Source organism: Panulirus ornatus, chromosome 61 (assembly GCF_036320965.1).
Source record: "Panulirus ornatus isolate Po-2019 chromosome 61, ASM3632096v1, whole genome shotgun sequence".
NCBI lineage: Eukaryota > Metazoa > Arthropoda > Malacostraca > Decapoda > Palinuridae > Panulirus > Panulirus ornatus.
The window spans coordinates 2,496,206-2,517,038 of NC_092284.1; the positions used below are offsets into that span (position 1 = coordinate 2,496,206).

At 46.8% G+C, this 20,833-nt stretch overlaps 1 protein-coding gene across 1 annotated transcript; it reads right to left on the bottom strand.

Moving 5' to 3' along the window:
* Positions 1-13,884: 13,884 nt before the first annotated feature.
* LOC139767437 (uncharacterized) lies at positions 13,885-16,212 on the bottom strand. Its single transcript, XM_071696818.1, has 2 exons — positions 16,038-16,212; positions 13,885-15,561 (listed from the first exon to the last, which is right to left on the bottom strand). The coding sequence occupies exons 1-2, from the start codon at positions 16,210-16,212 to the stop codon at positions 14,780-14,782; spliced, it is 957 nt and encodes a 318-aa protein (XP_071552919.1). The 3' UTR covers positions 13,885-14,779.
* Positions 16,213-20,833: the final 4,621 nt, after the last annotated feature.

The following is a 20,833-nucleotide window of genomic DNA, read 5'->3' on the forward strand; positions in this document are numbered from 1 at the left end:
AAGCCGCCCCCCCCTCTTCCTCTCCCCTCCCTGCTGAATGGCACCGAACAGCCATTTGAGACTAGTTTAAACTACCAATCCTACAGCTGTAACTACCCGCCCAGGGGTCCAATTCAACCTAACACCAATTAATTCACCTCAAAAGATGCATTTCAAATACAAGACACTACAGCGGATACAGCGGATACAGCAGGAAAGGGCATTGTTGACCACAATGATGTATGTAGGGTAGGGCACGTGACCTAGGCGCCACTTGAACGGGGGGGGGGGGACCACTCAACAGGTTTGTTTTGTGACATATGTTACACCGACAGTGACATATGTTACAACGACAGTGACATATGTTACAACGACTGACATTTTGCTACTATCACTTGCACCGCCGCACCAACGTTACAACCTTGATCAAATAAGTCTAAGTCTTTATATACACTGAGGTTTGGCCTAACTCTTCAACAGTTTACAGTTGGTGTATATTCTTTTATATACTTCGACTGCATGTACATTTCTAAATCAAGCCAGGGGCGCAATTTCTGTGCTTGCCCTACGCGGTCCCCCCCCTATATACGCCCCTGTTTCCCCCCAGATACGCCCCCGGTTTCCCCCTAGATACGCCCCCAGGTTTCCCCCCAGATACGCCCCCAGGTTTCCCCCCTAGATACGCCCTGGTTCCCCCTAGATACGCCCGTTTCCCCCCCAGATACGCCCCCTGTTTCCTCCCAAGATACGCCCCCTGGTTTCCCCCTAGATACGCCCCCTGGTTTCCCCCTTAGATACGCTCCCTGTTCCCCCTTAGATACGCCCCCTGGTTTCCCCCCTAGATACGCCCCCTGGTTTCCCCCCTAGATACGCCCCCTGGTTTCCCATCGTTGCCACAGCCGACGTGCGGCCCCGGCCGGGATGACCCGTGTGTGTAGGCAACCCAGAACCCCATCTCAGCCCCCTACCCTCCCCCTCCCCCACCCGTATGGACGGTTATATGAAAGTCTGTCACGCGTGCACGTGACCCGTCCTCGCGTAACCTTAGATAATTGAGAGAGAGAGAGAGAGAGAGAGAGAGAGAGAGAGAGAGAGAGAGAGGGGGGGGGGGAGGTTAGGACGTGGGTGTTACAGGAAGAAAATAATGGTATGACGGCGTAATGAAAAGGATAAAACAACATCTAAGGCACAAGGAGTAACATATGATAGAAAATGAATTGGGAGTAAGAGAGAGAGAGAGAGAGAGAGAGAGAGAGAGAGAGAGAGAGAGAGAGAGAGAGAGAGAGAGAGAGAGAGAGAGACTCAGTAAAATGATAGAAAACGTCACGTACCAAGAGGGAACCACTATAGAAAACATGTGAAAGGCTGGTCATGGCTGGAGAGGACAGTGGTCAACCAATATATGGTCACGGGGGGGGGGGGGGGGGTAACCACCACACGGTCGTATACGGTCACCGGGTGGGGGGGGGGGGGGGGGGGGAATGGTGGTGTTAGTGGGTTAAGGTCAGAGAGTGGCAGAGGCAAGACATGGGGGACGGGCGGGTAATGCAAGGCTGGGGTCGCCATATTGTCTAGCTGGGGTTGGTCACTCCACACACACACACACACACACACACACACACAAAACCTTCACCTCACGCGGTCTTCTGTTATCATGTCATCTATCATACGCTTGTTTTCCCCCCACGACAACCCCTCCTCCCCCATGCACAACCCTCCCCCAATGCACAATCCCCCCCCCACACACACCCCCCCATCCCACACTTTGTCCTCCCAGTACACAACCTCTCGTTGCCCGGCCACGTGAGTTGTGACGTGGGCAACATGGCCGCCGTGACGTCACAAGCCCCCCTCCTCCTCCTCCCCCCACCCGAAACTCCTGAGTGAGGGGCAACTCGGGTGTGACGTCACGCATCCCTCGGCCGCTCATGGTAAATCCCATCCCACAAGGTGGCTTTTAACCCCCTACATTCCCGGGTTAACCCCATACATAACCGATATGAAAAACACATCAAAACCCTATACAAATACATATATACACATCATATATCTTATATACATCATATATGTGTTAACCCAAGTAATAACATATATATATATATATATATATATATATATATATATATATATATATATATATATATATATATATATATATATTCGTGTACTGAAGCGATGCAATTAAATCCCCAACTTCGCGTACAGACGAAGTTAAATTCTCGTTACCATCACCTTCGTAACGACCACTTCGGCAATTAGCCCACACGGGCACGAACCCTTCAGTACAGTCTAATTTAGCCCAGTTCCGAGGTCAAAGGCCTCTCGGGCGGCCAGAAATGGACCAACGACCCCAGCGTACGACGGTACGACCCTTGCGTACGACCAACTGACCTCCAGGGGGCGTATCTAAAAGTCGTACGCAGGCCCCATGAATCAAAATACATATACCTTCATTCCTTTAATAATCTCAATTCTCAGCAGTTATTTCAAAAGGCCGAGAGTAATTATGATACCAACCACAAGGAAGATGGTGGCGGTGTAACACAAGATCAAATAATAAATGTAATTTTAATAACTAGAGCAGAAGAGAAATTATGGTAAACATAATTTTCAATTCAGTACGAACTAATATGGCGTAAGGTAAACATTGAAATGGAATTGGGTTTCCACGAGATTTTAAATTCCCCCTTTCTTCTCCCCTTTATCAATAAACAATTTATCACACACACACACACACACAGACACACACACACATGAACCCACTACGGGAGAAACACGGTGAACGAACGCACGAACGAACGCATCCATCACTTTCCCCCGCCCTCACCACGCGTGAGTCATACGCCCGAATCTCCCCTCCATTTGGCGTATTTACGCCACCGCGACCTTCCACATGAATGAAAAGTCGTGCCTTGGGCCACCAGCGACCGAAAGCGGGCGGCAAGCGCGCCCTCCTTTGAGTGTATATCGCTATTATTGGCTTACGTAAGGGAGATCAACGGGATATTTCCGGCGGTCCGGGCGAGGCTAGGTGACGTCACGTCGGCGAGGCCGGGGGGGGGGAGGGGGGTGAGAGAGACAGACAGAGACATGTGACCCGGGAGACACGTGAGCCACAGAGGGGAAGACGGCAGCCCAACCCAACCCAAGTCTCTAACAACCACCACTACACTACACTACACACATAACCACCCTTGGGCCCCTCATACGCCAATTCATCCCAACTACACCTTTTAAACCCCCAACCCACCCAGCCCCCCCCCAACCTGGACATTTAATCCCCAATTATCAATTCAAAACAAATATATATTTACATAAACACACGGAAAACGTGAATACAGGAGGGGGGGGGGAGGAGAAAAAGAATATGGGAGAAGGGTTGTAGCTTTTCGAGATAAAATTTAGGGCAAGGGGTTACATGACTGGCAGGGAGGGGGGGAGGGAGGGCCTAACCGAGGCTGGCCCAGGACCGAACGACCCTCCCCCCCCCCCCAACACACACCCCCCCCACCCCTTCCCTTCATTCACGTGCAGGAAAATCAGATAAGCTTATTTCGTGAACCCAGCTTGAGCGCGCACAGCTTGCGATCATATATAATAAACACGGCTTAGAAAACCGAAACTCTATTTTATATATATGTATTAAAATATTCCATTTTCCATAGAACTGAGCCATATTATTGGCTGACTATCATCAACGCAATAACTCAAATTACTATAATTATCTTCCCATTATAAAGTAATTTCCTACAACTTTACGTGTAATCATACTTGACCTAATGTAATTACAGTTGACCTAATGTAATTACACGGTTTAGGGTTTAATGCCTTCCCTACATCTTTAATGTATCTATGAGCCATTATTACCTTACCGAAATCTGCGCATGCCAACGCATGCGCACTTCCCCCATTGACAAATAGTCCGCACGCGCAATTGTTACATTATTTACCATGAGTTTCTGTTCCTAAAGTCACTCATTCCGCATGCGCATTTGTCCAGTAGTAATTACGCATGCGCAGTTGTTACGTAGTAATGTAGTCCGCATGCGCACTTGTCCTGTAGTAATTCCTCATGCGCAGTTGTTACGTAGTAACGTAGTCCGCATGCGCACTTGTCCTGAGTAATTCCTCATGCGCAGTTGTTACGTAGTGATGTCGTCCGCATGCGCACTTGTCCAGTAGTAATTACGCATGCGTAGTTACGTAATAATGTAGTCCGCATGCGCACTTGCTCAGTGCTTATTCAAAGCGCACTTCTCCGGCATTTCCATTCATTCTTCTCGCGCAATTCCTCCATTGTCATCTAATCCGCACGCGCACTTGGTCCACAAGATTCCTCCTCGTGCGCACCTTTCCCACGGGCAGGCACAAGTCCGGTAACACCATGCGAGTTCCGGGTGATGAAAAACGGGATGTGTGTTGCCAAGCGTCCATGTGTGAGTTGGGAGAGACAGCACGTTCGTGTATTGCAAGCCGCCAGAGAGAGAGAGAGAGAGAGAGAGAGAGAGAGAGAGAGAGAGAGAGAGAGAGAGAGAGGAGAGAGAGAGAGAGTTAGCTCAATGGTCTCGTGACCCAGCCAGCCATCCACCCCCCCCCCCAAACCCCCTTCACCCCAATAAGAACACCCCCCACCCCTTCCCAACCCCATACCAACATGGCCGACCTCAAAAGCCAAACCCAATAATCACGTTAGTTAAGATTCTTACATTCACCTCGAGTTAACGAACCGTCTGGTCTTGTCTTCCTAAATTTATTAACTGACCTTACACGACCCGTCCACATGAAATAACGCCATTTCCCGTTCTCTGTGGCGGGTCACACGGAGCGTTATCGACCGACCCCCCCCCCCCCCGTTCCACACGAACCATTTTCTGACACACGTCAAAAGGCAATTCTCTCTCTCTCTCTCTCTCTCTCTCTCTCTCTCTCTCTCTCTCTCTCTCTCTCTCTCTCAAATATGGCGCCGTGTTCTTCATGAAATACAATGGGTCCAATACAACATCCCTCTGTCACTGTCTTCTATTATCCTATTCTCTACAAATTACTTTTGCAGCCATTCAGCTACGTAAAGGAAGAAAAAAAAAATGGGTTTCCATTGTAACTGTGAAAAAATACACCATCAGGCGCGAAGATAAAACATTAGCTCGTGATTCTTCGTAAGCGATATTGTTCGTCAGGCATTGTATTCGCCAGGGAGTGTTCGTTAGCCACACTAAGCATTCGCCAGGAAGTGTTTGCCGTTTGAGCATAAACAACAGTTTACCGAATGAACACAATTATGTATTTCTCGTGCAAATCAATATCTTGAGAAGTAAATATGGGTGGTTTTAACTTAAGTTGACTGCTTTAATCACCATGGCGTTTGACAGGCCTAAAGTCTAAACCACCAACCACCCAATTAGGTAAATAATGAGACGAGACAATGTGGCAGCCAGTTTGCTAATCGTATGTAATCATAATTACGAATAATTTGCCCAGGGTAAGGCGACGACGAGTGGCGTTCGATAATCACCGACCAAGTGTACGATAATAGCCACAAAAACGTACGATAATTCTGGCTTTAACGCTGGGTGGGGGTGGTCTCATTACCCACCCATTTGAGTAATAACCTAGTTTATGAATGACTAATTTATGACCTTTTATGCGAATTTTAATGGTTGTTCGTTTCATAAGCACGACAGCACGACCCTTCAACTTTACATTCTGGGGTCCTGGCCCCACCTATGCCCATGTATTGTACCCACTGTATGCGCTACGCCTGACCCCCACCTACACCCAGCTATTGTACCCACTGTACGCCCTACGCTTGCCTCCACCTACATCGTTATTGTAACCGCTGTACGCCCTACGCTTGCCTCCATCTACACCCAGCTATTATACCCACTGTACGCCCTACGCTTGCCTACACCTACATCGTTATTGTAACCGCTGTACGCCCTACGCTTGCCTCCATCTACACCCAGCTATTGTACCCACTGTTCACCCTACGCATGCCTACACCTACACCCAGCTATTGTACCCACCGTTCAGCCTACGCATGCCTACACCCACACCCAGCTATTGTACCCATTGTACCTTCTATTGCTTGCCTTCCACCCCCCCCCCCCTCCTCAATATCTTTTCATCACAACCGTCACACGACGCCGTGTTCAAAAGTAACACCTCTAAGTAACGCTTGCCAATCTGACAGGTGTGTCAACCAGCGGACTTCCGGGAGTCGAATGTGAGTCAGTTCTGTGAGAGCAGATGTGAGGCGGGCCGGGGGCCGGGGGGGGGGGGGGGCGTACAGGGTGTTACAAAACCTGTTGCCCGCCACGCCAAGCTCCCACTCCCTACTATATAACAACTTCCTCAGACCAGGACATGTCCTTATGTATGAAACGTATACTAATTAATCCCACGAGGCGAGTGACGGACATAGAGAATGGCAGACGGGCGTCAAAAACGTTTGCGTAACCAGGGGGTCGCATTGCGTAGCGCGCCCCGAGCCACCCTGTGTGAACGTACCTTGTAAGAGGTCTACCCACCCCCCATCCCCCACACCACACTTGTTTATCAATTGTTTTATATACGCCACAAACCCGTGTGTTGATAACAATAAATGACTGGGGTCAATAATTACGCACACGACAATAAGGGAGCAAGAGATAAACGCTTAGGCAATAGAGGATATGCTTTTAAATGCTTTATCACCCGAGAAATTAAATGCCAGAGACCCGTTATATTGAGAAATGGAGAATTTAAATGTGTATATATATATATTCTTTTTCCTTAGTGGCTTTAAATTCAAAATTCATGAAGTGGGGAGGATGCGTATTATACAAACAGACTTATGATAATGAGTGTTACGTCGAGTTATATAGGTAAGGGGAAGGGTTGTGGGGAGGGGGAATAGGGAGGGACCGTGGGGAGGGAGGGAGGGAGGGGTCCAGCGGGAGGAACAGCGACACGTGACCTTACGTAAGGCTTGCTTCCCGCGGTACACGTGCCGCCATTGCCCCCCCCCCCTGCCTACCCCCCGTCCTAAGGCCCCCCCTCCCTCCTCAAGGCACACACACACACACACACACACAACACAACAGGAAGCTAGGGACATTCTCAGCCCAGGTTTGAAACGCGCCAGCCTAAAAATCACTAATACTTGTAATGTATATATATATATATATATATATATATATATATATATATATATATATATATATATATATAAATATATATATAAGACATCAACTGTTCGTAGTGTAAATAAATACGAAAGTGGGAAACCATTTAGCGAGTTAGGTGTATAGATTCATATGGGTGCGTACGCCCGCCCGTCGCCTCGAACGCGAAGGCGCGAACGCCAAAATCCGCGTAACAAGTGCCCTGGATACTTATATAAACCTTGGATTTCCGCGTACGCACCTCTGACGTGTTATAATAAAGGAGGCCGCGCCAGGCTGGCCACAGCCTTTCCTGGAAAAAGGTGGAAACATCCGGTGTACATTTCTGGAAAACAGGAGAGGGAGCAAGGAATCCACTTTTTTCGAATGCCATAAATCATAATTCTTTTGTCTTATATACTTATGAAAAAAAATAATATGGAGTGGAAATTGACAAATATATCAAAATTACAACTTTGAAGCGGTGGACAATAAAGAAGACTTCAGATAAATGTAATCTCCCAAGATTACAATTAAGATTTGAGGGCGAAAACGAAGTATCTACCTTCGCTTCAATGCCCGGTAATTTGTACATATTTCTTCTTACTATCTTGAGATAGTACGACCAAACACGAGAACAAGGCCATCCACGGGTCACACGGTGGTACCCACATGGGTACGACCCATCCCCCCCCTCCCCCCACCGCGTCAAGGTTAGCGGGCAACTCCCACCAATCCACCTTTCCCAAACCCAACCGGCGTTTTTTTTTTTTCCCCCCCTCCCACATTAAAAACGTCTACCAAAAACCGCTACCACACATTCCCACACGCACATGGAAGACTGCGTTACACACACACACACACACACACACGCACACATATGAGCGGCTTATTGAGCCGAGTTCAACTTAACAGAGCGACACAAGTGAGCAATACATAGCAGACGACTTACATATATGTTCCGGTCTTCCGATGATGCGATCGCCGCGCGCATGCGTGGCGGCGAGAAAGTCCGTGGGATTTTACGTAAATCTAAGCTAGTGTGGCGATGGAAATACCACACACGCACTTTCGAGGAGGTTTACCACTGCAGTGGCAGTACTACAGGCCGAGGAGGAGGCGTACTTTACACTTACAATGAATGGAAGGTGGATTGGTTGCTTATGAGGACTTACAGCACTAATGAGGTACGACAACTTTACGATAAAAGTGCAACGCTTTAACACTAGCGAGTTATATTTCTCTCTTGTGTCTCCCCTGATGATGTGATTATTACACGAATGTGCACTTGGCAACGTATCCTGTTTCACTTTTCCCCGTGAACTCATACGGATATATATATATATATATATATATACACACGAACAAAGTGCATATGAACGCGCACCTTCATAGAACATACAAATCTCTAACAGCCAATTAGTTTTCTGCACAAACAAGGTTAAATGAACGGGTTCATTTTTGTTATGAAACCCAGGGAAGCGGCTGACGACCAGTTACAAAACTGGACGCGCGGGAGTGATGCTGTCAGCGCGCATGCGCCGCCGCTGGGCGGGGGGTCGAGGGAGGGAAGCCATATTTGCGCTGGATTTCACTGTAAGATACCCCACATCCGGGACGTGCTGTGTGTCACGCATCTTTGGGATGCGCAGCATGAACTACACACCATGTAAATTCAACATCGCAGAAATGCTTTGTGGAAAAAGAGACGACAATATACTAGAAATTCAAGAAAACAAGCCGCGGTTCGATAGAAATCACAGAAAACGGGCCGTGTAGTGCCATGGTTACCTAAAAATTCATAATTGAGAACTGTTTTGGATAATTTTTTTAATTATATGAAAATGTAGATGAGTTCATAATTTATATATAATAATTCATCAAGTATTGTATTAATTTGGTCAGAGCAACATAGCTCTGAAACCTGCCAATACAGCCAGATATACATCTGTAATCACCAGGAATACATAATAATACAGTTTTCCTTGAATAGTTTCGGTACTGTTCCAACTTTCAGCGCATTTGAAATGTAGATTTGTCGACTTTTAAAAAAGTATTTCAAATTATCGAGTAAAAAACATATTTCTCCGATAGTAATTCAAATGCCCCATTCCCTTAACCTAACCCGTGAAGCATTTTTTTTCCATCATTTCTGCCTTACTTCATCTTATCTAACCCCACAATTAGTCAAATAAACAAATAAATAGCGCCTCTCACAAGACCACCGCTTCATATGGTCTCATTTTTTTAGTATAAATTAAATAATGCATCTATTTCGATCACCCGTACGAAATATGGACACAATTTTGTACGTACAACAACCTTTTACCCTGCGTAAGAACTCGATAAAGTGCACAAAATACCACACCTCAGCACGAACTAACCACAGCCTTTATTGCTTAAACGACAACTACAACCTCGATATGCCAGCAGGGTTACGCGTCAGAAGGTCAGGTCAGGTCATGACCGCCGCCAGTTCGACAGGCGTAGGTACGGCCGTCAGGGGGTCACGTGACCGCTGACGTCACGACTTTGACAGTAGCGAACCCACTACAAAAAAAAAAATAAATAAATACAATGTAACGTAATAATACACTCAAAAATACAACGCTACACTTATAAAACTGATGATAAAATGAAATATATACTTCAGAAATACATCTCAAGACAAAAATCTCGAGAGTAATTAAAGAATAACAAAAAAGTATGATTCCATTCATATGTCTTATGCATCATACCCATGTACAATATTTGCAGCTTTATCTAATCCGTGAGCCAATACATTTGCCATATAATGATACGCACAAGTTTTTATAATTGATCGAGACATATACTGGTATTACAGGAGTGAAAAGCAAACATGTATCAAGCGTCCTTATTCTATACCCAAGCCTAGGGTACGAAGGCGTTTGTCAGCATTCTTGGTCGCTGACACCACGAGCCCCAAAATAAACGTGCGCCGCGGCCGATGTGCGTCATAATCGCGCGATAGCGTTGGCGTATGTCATGTACGCGCGACAGCGTCATGCCTGCGTCTATAATGCGCCCTAGCGTTGGTGCAGGTCAGAAATTTGTAACAGCTCGTTGATATGGACTAGCACTGATGTACGCCAAAAAAAAAAAAAAAAAAAATGGGCCAGTCAGTGTTCATAATTAACATACATTTACAAATATCATCTTTTTTTTCTGTTGCTGACGCGAGCTTTATACGTGATCAAGTTTAACTTCACTTAATATCCCCCCCTCCCCCCCACCCAGTTTCCTCAACGTATACATAAGTGCTCATCATAATAGTTAACCCTAAATGATTCATAGAATACGAACTAGTACGCATAAAAGAAAACTAGACATCTTAAAGCAGTGACTATTACAGAGAAACTAACTATTATTTCAAATAGATAAGAAGAATGAGCACACTGCATCCCTCTACTCAAATAACTACTGCATATAGAAACTAATACATGCAAACGAAAGACATGGTGCGGATCTATAATCACTATAATTTTTACACAAAAAAAACGTAGTAAAATTAATAATCTACTTCGTACAACTCTACCATTGCATTTTAAAACATTTCCTTATCTTTATTTGGCAATATATGAGACAGTACACATGTAGATGATATTCTTAAACACGTGCAATTCATAGCACCTACAAAGTAAGAAAATGGTAGTCTTAAATAGTACATCCTACAACCTATTTTCTCTGAAAAAATTAATTTTCTCCTTTTTAATATATAACTCTTACAGGGTCATGTAAAAAGGCAGGCTTAATGAAAGTTATACAATAGGCACAAGAAATGCTACACCTAGACGTCATATGTAATTTTCACAATACACATTTTATCAAATTAATATGTTAATTCCTGGTGCAATATCTAAAATGCAATATATTTTGCAGAAATAGACTAAAGCTAAAAAAAAAAGTTATTACACTATTTGACCTTTGACCTGCTTAAATGAGTTTCCTCATAGGTTGCTGGCAGTTAAACCCATTAATCCTTCATCTCTGGTTAATGGCCCAGGTCATAACTACCCAAGGGCCACTGCATCGTACTCAAGCATCAATAAATAAATCAATATTCTCCAGGTATCTAAATAACTGCATAAACCTTACCTTTGTAGAGTGAATTTAATTCACACAATGGTTGAATCTCCCTGAAATTCTACTGATATACAACCCATGTTTGACCAACAAAAGTCTACGGACTTAAAAAAAAAAGCCATTTTACAGGCAAACAAAAAGGAAGACTTTAAACTGTCCAACAGTTTAAACGTTTCGCTAATCTACATTTGCATGTTAAAATAAGTCACTATATTCTTTAAAAAGTTCGATTAAAGCCAACAGTTCAAACGTTTCGCTAATCAACATTTACATGTTAAAACGAGTCAATATATTTTTGTAAAATGTTCGATTAAAGCCAAAGTTTAAACGTTTCACATTAGTCTACGGCATTATTATCCATATTAACAATCCTACGCACTTAAGAATTCCTTTTTACGTACAAATACATACAAATTCGGCGTCCACTCACATTAACTTTACTGCGCGTTAATTCATTTATCTAGGAAAAAACCCATCATTAATGGACAATATAAAACAACAATAATTCAGTGGCGTTAAAGACCAGACGCTCAAAACATTTAAATTAACTGCATCCTTGTTAATCTGACCAGAGCAAGGCATTACGTGTTACCGGACTCCGCCTACTTATGATATCTCTGAGGATGTATCACAGAAGTGCAATATTAATGAACTCACTTATGAGTCCATCCTTACCCTGCTACTGATCGAAGCGCAGCCTGGAAGCCTGAAAATAAGGTAATTCTCGAGTCGTTTAAAGTTAGGCAAGATCACATGTTCTATTCATTTATCTACGCGACTATTAACAAGTCCACGAGTTAACATATAGTTTATATAGAAGTTTATATATGTCCTACGTAAAGTTAGGTAATGTTATTTCAAATATTCAGCTCATTTAAGGTCATTGTTTATATCATACCGTTTTCCCTAGTTTCACATCCCCGCCCGCTTTTCCAGCCATTTAAACGTGATGTCGTATATATATATATCACAACCTACTGAAATTAACGTTCATTCTAAGTAATAATCGCCATTTGATTATAAAAAACGCTCTTTAATTACCAGTCAAGCGAATTATTACCAGTCAAGCGAATTATCAGGTCTTATCAAGAATAAATTGCCTGTTGATTGATTGTGTATTTCAGTGACGTCATTCAACCCGTCCCTCCCCCGCTCAGGATTCAGAATTTCGGCCATTTAAAACAACGTCAATTTAGTATTCCTTGCGGGATATGACCACCTGCTACAGGGAAGCTCCATTCCCAAGACCCGATTTGGGTAATAGTGAAAACTATGGCCACTAGGGTCTGGGGTACGGGCAGTCTAAATTACAAAAAATCTCCTTAAATATATCTTATGCGTGATCAGCTCCATCTTTATAATCATCCTTAATATATAATGATACGCCTGGCATGGTGTAGATTCTATCAAGATTCGAAACGTCGGCAAAAACTGCAAAAAATGATCGTATTCGATCTTGTTGATGACGCCATTTGCAAGTTGTGGGTTTAACGTCTTCCTTCCTTTCCCGCCAACGTCCATCACTGCATCAGCTTATACTTGACCAATGGACTTACCTACGACATTTCTTAAGTGTCCAACACCGACAACGAGGCACTTAGAAGCTCGGGGGAGGCCGATGAATGGTGATAGCTTGGCCGTATTTCATACCAAAAGAAGTTCAAAGTTAACGGGTGAGCACAGCAAGTTGTATGTGCCGCCAGTAGATGTCACTGACGGACATGTACGATGGTTCTATTTCAGATACCGGTACTATATACATATACATAATTTTATTTATACATCTTCGCCATTTCCTGCATTAGTGAGGTAGCGTTGAGAACAAAAGACTGAGTCTAAGAGGGAAAATCCTCACATACTCCCTTTCTGTTCCTTCGTTTGGAGAAGTAAAACTGGAGGGGAGGATTTCCAGCCCTCACCCCCACCCCCCATCTTAGTCGCCTTTTACGACACGTATGGAATACATTTGAAGTATTCTTTCTCCCATTATATATATATATATATATATATATATATATATATATATATATATATATATATATATATTGTACCGGTATCTAACATAGGACCATCGTACATGTCCATGAGAGACATCTACCGGCGGGACATACAACTTGCTGTGTTCCCGCGTTAACTTTGAGTTTGAACTTCTTCGGAAGGACCTACGTCGAAGCTACACCGTTCATTGACTCCCCCGAGCTTCTAAGTGCCTCGATGTCGGTGTTGGAAATTCTTAAAAGTGTCATAGGTAAGTCCATTGATCAAGTATAAGTGTATTGCTGTAGTGGTGGATGTTGGCGGGAAAGTAAGACCTTAAACCACAACTTGCAAATGGCGTCATCAACTAGATCGAATACGATCACAATTTTTTGCAATTTTTGCCAACGTTTGGAATCTTCATAGAATCAAAACCTTGCCAGATGCATCATTATATATTATATATTTCTGAGTCAAGATAAGATTTAATCAATACTCCTTTATCATGAATATTAGTTATCTTAAAACCCCCCAACAACCTGCCAAGATTTTTTTAACTATATATTCATAAATACAGTATCCAATGTTCTGTATAGGCTTATACTTATTATATCCATTTTGTATTTTGAATTTCGTTCTCATTTACACATTTCCAAATATATGAAGCCAAGGACAAAAAAGATTTTAAAAAGTTTTATTTATTTTTTATATAAAGCTAGAATATACAGCTTAAATAACAATTCTTTAACGTATACATGAGTGGACAGGTAGGGTATACATGAGACGGGTTATGGTAGGTATACATGAGTGGGTTAAGGTAGGTATACATGAGTAGGGGTGGGGGGAGGAGGGGGTTGGTGTGGGGGTTCTACACCCGGGGTCGTTCTTGGCAGACCAGCTGGTTCTGACACGACTCCCGGTGAATAAATTACCAGTCTACAGTAGGGGGGGAGGGGGGTGTGACGACGACCTATTCCAGTAATTTACAAAAGGGGGGAAAAGGGGGGAGGGGGGGTTCACATTTCTGTCGTCCACAGACGACCTCTTCCTACACTTTACACATGGGTACGACCTCCCGCGGCCGAGAACGACCATCAACATAATCTTTTTTTCATCATAATAGTATTTAAATGTCGTTTGACCATCTCTAACGAGACGACATGACTTTAAATTATCTTGTTAGCGACGGTGCTAACCTAACCCCTTAGTTACGACGACCTGGGGGCTTCTGACCCCCGATTCTCAGAGGGTCAGGTCAAAGGCCGGGTCGTTATAGCCAAGGGTCGTCGTGTCGTTATTTCATGTCGTTTTTCTGCCTTGGTTTGACCCTAGTTAACCTAGTCTGACCTGGATTGAAGTTAGGGGGGTGGATGGGGGGGGTTTAAAAACCATCTGGCGTGACTTGGCTTAACCTAACGTGACCTGGCTTGACCTGAGGGACTTGTAGGGGGGGGAGGAGGGAGCTTTCAGAGCCAGGTAGGGGGGGGGGTGAAGGCTTCAGTGATAAGGGGGTGAGGGGGGGCTTGGAGGGGGGGTTCAAAGGCTTCAGTTGTCAGGTTTGCCCAGACGAAGGGCGTCTACGGGAGGGTGTGTCTGTTGTTGTCCCTCTGGCGCCTGGCTTTGACGCAGCGGTTTTCGTGGAAGCAGATGACCGGATCCGACGAGTGGACCTCGCGCACGGTCGACTGCGACAAGATCCGGGGTCTGTGAGGCCGCTTCTTGTTATCCGGGGTCGGCGAAGTCAATTTCTTTATACTGCGGAGCCGAGCGTAGAGAGGCCGAATGGATGCCGGGCGTGGTCTGGGGGTTGTGGTGGACGGGGTTGAAGGGGTGGTGGTGGTTGAAGGGGTTGTAGTTGAAGGGGTTGTGGTGGTGGAAGGGGTTGTGGTGGTCGGGGTGGTGGTCGGGTAAGGGGCGAATGTGATGAGGTTCGTGGCGAGTTTCGGGTTGATGGAGTCGAGCGGAGCCAGAGTGGTGAGGACCACGTCCTCGTCTTCGTCAGGCGCTACGGTGGAGGCAGGGGTCTTCGACGCCCTGGTCCTCTGCAGGACCGGCGATCGAATCCCTCCCAGTGGTGGGAGGGGCTCCTCCGCCACCTCCTGCCCTCCCTCCTTGCCTTCTTCAAGCCCACTACTCGCCTCCTGCCTCGTCGTATCCTCCTCCAGGATGCTCTCCTGACGCAGGTCCCTCGCAAACTCGTCCACCTCAGGCCCCAGGGTCGTCTGCTCTGGGCTGTATTCGACAAGCGGGACAGCGAACACGACGTGGGCGTTACTGCCTCCGAAATCCTGGTAGTCGTGCTCGCTGGGGGAGTCGTCGTAGTCGTCGTATTCATAGGCGTCGTATCCCTGTGACTCGCCTGGGGAGAGAGTAGTGAAGGAATCGTTAGCAACGTCTGAGAACAGCTCGGGGCGCTCCGTCCTGAGGACCGCCTGCCCCACACCCGTTCCCTTGACCTGCCCAGGTTGGGCAGCGCCCTGTGGCTCAGTATGAACATTACCTGTGTCCTGTGTCACCCACTCTACGTCTTCTGTGGTCGTGAGGTCAACGTTGGGATGGTCAGGGGCGTCCGTGCTCCCGTCTCCGTCGGGGGAGGTCTGTGCTGGCGAAAGATGGTCCGCGTCTTCACCCAGACCATCCACCAGGTGGTGTACGGAGGGGGTCTCCCCTCGCGGGTGTGCGGGAGGGGCAGGGGAGGGTCGTGAGGGAGACGGGGCGTGGACGGGGCGAGCGTCAGGGGCGGGGAAAGGGGAAAGGTTAGGTTGGTCATGGAGTCCGGGAGTCCCTGTCGCGTCTTCGGCGTCGACCAAGTTACCCTCATGATCGTATACGTACTGTGTTTGCCGATGACGCTGTCGCGCTGGTTCTGGCTCCGCCGACGCGTCGTCGGATCCCTCGCTCCTCCCGCTGAAGTCCTCACGGTAGGACGTCGCCGCCTCGTGGGATCCTGCGGGCTCACCTGTCGGCTCAGACTCGGGAGCGGGTTCCACCTCCAGCGAGGTGTCGACATCATCTTCTTCTTCGTAACTGTAAATAGCGTCTTCGTACACGTCATCGCCGGCCACGTCCCCTTCAATGAAGATTGGTTCTTCTGCTGCCTCTATAGCCTCCTCCTCCTCCTCTTCCTCTTCCTTCCTCAACTCGAGAAGCTCTTCTCCTCTTCCTCGATCCCCTTCCCAGAGGCCTCTAAGGCGCTGGGAGTGTCCACCACCACGTTTTCTGGAGGTCGGCTGAAGATGATGAGGGTAGACTCGGCCCCGCTGAAGCCATTATCGTCTATCTCATCGAGGGCTTCGTCCCTCTCCAGCGTCTCGTCCACCACAAAGGAACCCTCCGCCGAGAGCTCGGAGCCACGGAGGCGCCCACGCCCTCGGGCGCGTCGGCGCGCCTTCAGCCAGTTGGGTACGTCGCGCCCTTTGGCGTTGGCCAGGTTGCGAGCCCTGGGGCTGCCCAGGTTTCGGATCCGCTTGACGGTTGAGGTGCGCGGGCGTACGGTCGTGGACGGAGCGGAGGGGTCTGCGTCCTTGTTCGGTCGGACCGACGGCTTCCGAGTTCGAGGCCGGATGCGTCTGCCGAAGACCTGGGCTGAGGGCTGCGTCACGGCCGCCTCCGGGTCGGTGTCCCTGGCGGAATCGGAGGCCTCCTTCTGTCCCCTGCGGGGCTTGAGGGTCCGCGCGACCGAGAAGGGCGGGAAGAGCGTGACCCCTTCCTCCTTCTTCGTCGGGTCTTCGGCGTCCTTCTTGGCGGAGGTCTCTGGCTCCTTCTTCGCCTGGCCGAGGGGCCTGGGTTTGCGCCTGAGGAACGGGCGTCTGTTGGCGACGCCGAAGCCAGACCTGGGCTTGAAGGTCGTGATTTTGACGGTGGTGGTCGTCGTGGGCGTCGCGGGCGTGGGCGTCTGCTGCTCCTCACTCGCTACCACTTCATGGAAGGGGCGTGTCTGGTCGTCCACTGGGGCTGCGGTTGTGGTGGTAGTTGTGGTGGTTCCAGGCCTGCGGAATGACCGCAGGGTGGGTCCGCGAGCACGCTGTGGGGGGTCTGCGGTCCCCTGTTGATTCCTGGGATTCCTGGAAAGACGGTGTCTGGAGCCTCGGGAACGAAGGGGGTCGGAAACCTCGAGGTCTCTGGAACGTAGGGGTCTCTGGAGGCTTGACGTCCTGGAATGATGGAGATTCCAGATCGCTGACCGATGGTCGGGAGAATGATGGAGCTTCTGGCTCGCTGAAGGAGGAAATTGATGGAGTTTCTGGGTCACTGAATGATGGAATTGATGAAGGTGTTGGTTCGTTGAAGGATGGAATTGATGGAGTTTCTGGGTCATCGAATGATGGAGCTTTTGGTCGGGTAAATGATGGAGATTGTGGTCGGGTGAATGATGGAATTGATGGAACTTCTGGTTCAGTGAATGATGGAGGTTTTGGTTGGGTGAATGATGGAACTGATGGAGATTTTGGTCGGGTGAATGATGGAATTGATGGAACTTCCGGTTCAGTGAATGATGGAGGTTTTGGTTGGGTGAATGATGGAACTGATGGAGATTTTGGTCGGGTGAATGATGGAACTGATGGAGATTTTGGTCGGGTGAATGATGGAACTGATGGAGATTTTGGTCGGGTGAATGATGGAACTGATGGAGATTTTGGTCGGGTGAATGATGGAACTGATGGAGATTTTGGTCGGGTGAATGATGGAACTGATGGAGATTTTGGTCGGGTGAATGATGGAACTGATGGAGATTTTGGTCGGGTGAATGATGGAACTGATGGAGATTTTGGTCGGGTGAATGATGGAACTGATGGAGATTTTGGTCGGGTGAATGATGGAACTGATGGAGATTTTGGTCGGGTGAATGATGGAACTGATGGAGATTTTGGTCGGGTGAATGATGGAACTGATGGAGATTTTGGTCGGGTGAATGATGGAACTGATGGAGATTTTGGTCGGGTGAATGATGGAATTGATGGAACTTCCGGTTCAGTGAATGATGGAGATTTTGGTCGGGTGAATGATGGAACTGATGGAGATTTTGGTCGGGTGAATGATGGAACTGATGGAGATTTTGGTCGGGTGAATGATGGAATTGATGGAGTTTCTGGGTCACTGAATGATGGAATTGATGGAGTTTCTGGGTCATCGAATGATGGAGCTTTTGGTCGGGTAAATGATGGAGATTTTGGTCGGGTGAATGATGGAACTGATGGAGATTTTGGTCGGGTGAATGATGGAACTGATGGAGATTTTGGTCGGGTGAATGATGGAATTGATGGAACTTCTGGTTCAGTAAATGATGGAGATTTTGGTCGGGTGAATGATGGAACTGATGGAGATTTTGGTCGGGTGAATGATGGAACTGATGGAGATTTTGGTCGGGTGAATGATGGAACTGATGGAGATTTTGGTCGGGTGAATGATGGAACTGATGGAGATTTTGGTCGGGTGAATGATGGAACTGATGGAGATTTTGGTCGGGTGAATGATGGAACTGATGGAGATTTTGGTCGGGTGAATGATGGAACTGATGGAGATTTTGGTCGGGTGAATGATGGAACTGATGGAGATTTTGGTCGGGTGAATGATGGAACTGATGGAGATTTTGGTCGGGTGAATGATGGAACTGATGGAGATTTTGGTCGGGTGAATGATGGAACTGATGGAGATTTTGGTCGGGTGAATGATGGAACTGATGGAGATTTTGGTCGGGTGAATGATGGAACTGATGGAGATTTTGGTCGGGTGAATGATGGAACTGATGGAGATTTTGGTCGGGTGAATGATGGAACTGATGGAGATTTTGGTCGGGTGAATGATGGAACTGATGGAGATTTTGGTCGGGTGAATGATGGAATTGATGGAACTTCTGGTTCAGTGAATGATGGAGGTTTTGGTTGGGTGAATGATGGAACTGATGGAGATTTTGGTCGGGTGAATGATGGAACTGATGGAGATTTTGGTCGGGTGAATGATGGAACTGATGGAGATTTTGGTCGGGTGAATGATGGAACTGATGGAGATTTTGGTCGGGTGAATGATGGAACTGATGGAGATTTTGGTCGGGTGAATGATGGAACTGATGGAGATTTTGGTCGGGTGAATGATGGAACTGATGGAGATTTTGGTCGGGTGAATGATGGAATTGATGGAACTTCTGGTTCAGTGAATGATGGAGGTTTTGGTTGGGTGAATGATGGAACTGATGGAGATTTTGGTCGGGTGAATGATGGAACTGATGGAGATTTTGGTCGGGTGAATGATGGAACTGATGGAGATTTTGGTCGGGTGAATGATGGAACTGATGGAGATTTTGGTCGGGTGAATGATGGAACTGATGGAGATTTTGGTCGGGTGAATGATGGAACTGATGGAGATTTTGGTCGGGTGAATGATGGAACTGATGGAGATTTTGGTCGGGTGAATGATGGAACTGATGGAGATTTTGGTCGGGTGAATGATGGAACTGATGGAGATTTTGGTCGGGTGAATGATGGAACTGATGGAGATTTTGGTCGGGTGAATGATGGAATTGATGGAACTTCTGGTTCAGTGAATGATGGAGGTTTTGGTTGGGTGAATGATGGAATTGATGGAACTTCTGGTTCAGTGAATGATGGAGGTTTTGGTTGGGTGAATGATGGAACTTCTGGTTCAGTAAATGATGGAGATTTTGGTCGGGTGAATGATGGAACTGATGGAGATTTTGGTCGGGTGAATGATGGAACTGATGGAGATTTTGGTCGGGTGAATGATGGAACTGATGGAGATTTTGGTCGGGTGAATGATGGAACTGATGGAGATTTTGGTCGGGTGAATGATGGAACTGATGGAGATTTTGGTCGGGTGAATGATGGAACTGATGGAGATTTTGGTCGGGTGAATGATGGAACTGATGGAGATTTTGGTCGGGTGAATGATGGAACTGATGGAGATTTTGGTCGGGTGAATGATGGAACTGATGGAGATTTTGGTCGGGTGAATGATGGAACTGATGGAGATTTTGGTCGGGTGAATGATGGAACTGATGGAGATTTTGGTCGGGTGAATGATGGAACTGATGGAGATTTTGGTCGGGTGAATGATGGAACTGATGGAGATTTTGGTCGGGTGAATGATGGAACTGATGGAGATTTTGGTCGGGTGAATGATGGAACTGATGGAGATTTTGGTCGGGTGAATGATGGAACTGATGGAGATTTTGGTCGGGTGAATGATGGAACTGATGGAGATTTTGGTCGGGTGAATGATGGAACTGATGGAGATTTTGGTCGGGTGAATGATGGAACTTCTGGTTCAGTAAATGATGGAGATTTTGGTCGGGTGAATGATGGAACTGATGGAGATTTTGGTCGGGTGAATGATGGAACTGATGGAGATTTTGGTCGGGTGAATGATGGAACTGATGGAGATTTTGGTCGGGTGAATGATGGAACTGATGGAGATTTTGGTCGGGTGAATGATGGAACTGATGGAGATTTTGGTCGGGTGAATGATGGAACTGATGGAGATTTTGGTCGGGTGAATGATGGAACTGATGGAGATTTTGGTCGGGTGAATGATGGAACTGATGGAGATTTTGGTCGGGTGAATGATGGAACTGATGGAGATTTTGGTCGGGTGAATGATGGAACTGATGGAGATTT

Excerpts from the sequence above, each read along its gene's own strand:
- LOC139767437 (XM_071696818.1), bottom strand. The coding sequence starts at position 16,212 with ATGTCGACACCTCGCTGGAGGTGGAACCCGCTCCCGAGTCTGAGCCGA. Across the intron at positions 15,562-16,037 it reads CAGCGTCATCGGCAAACACA|GCGAGTCACAGGGATACGAC; the intron begins GTACGTATACGA and ends CTCTCTCCCCAG.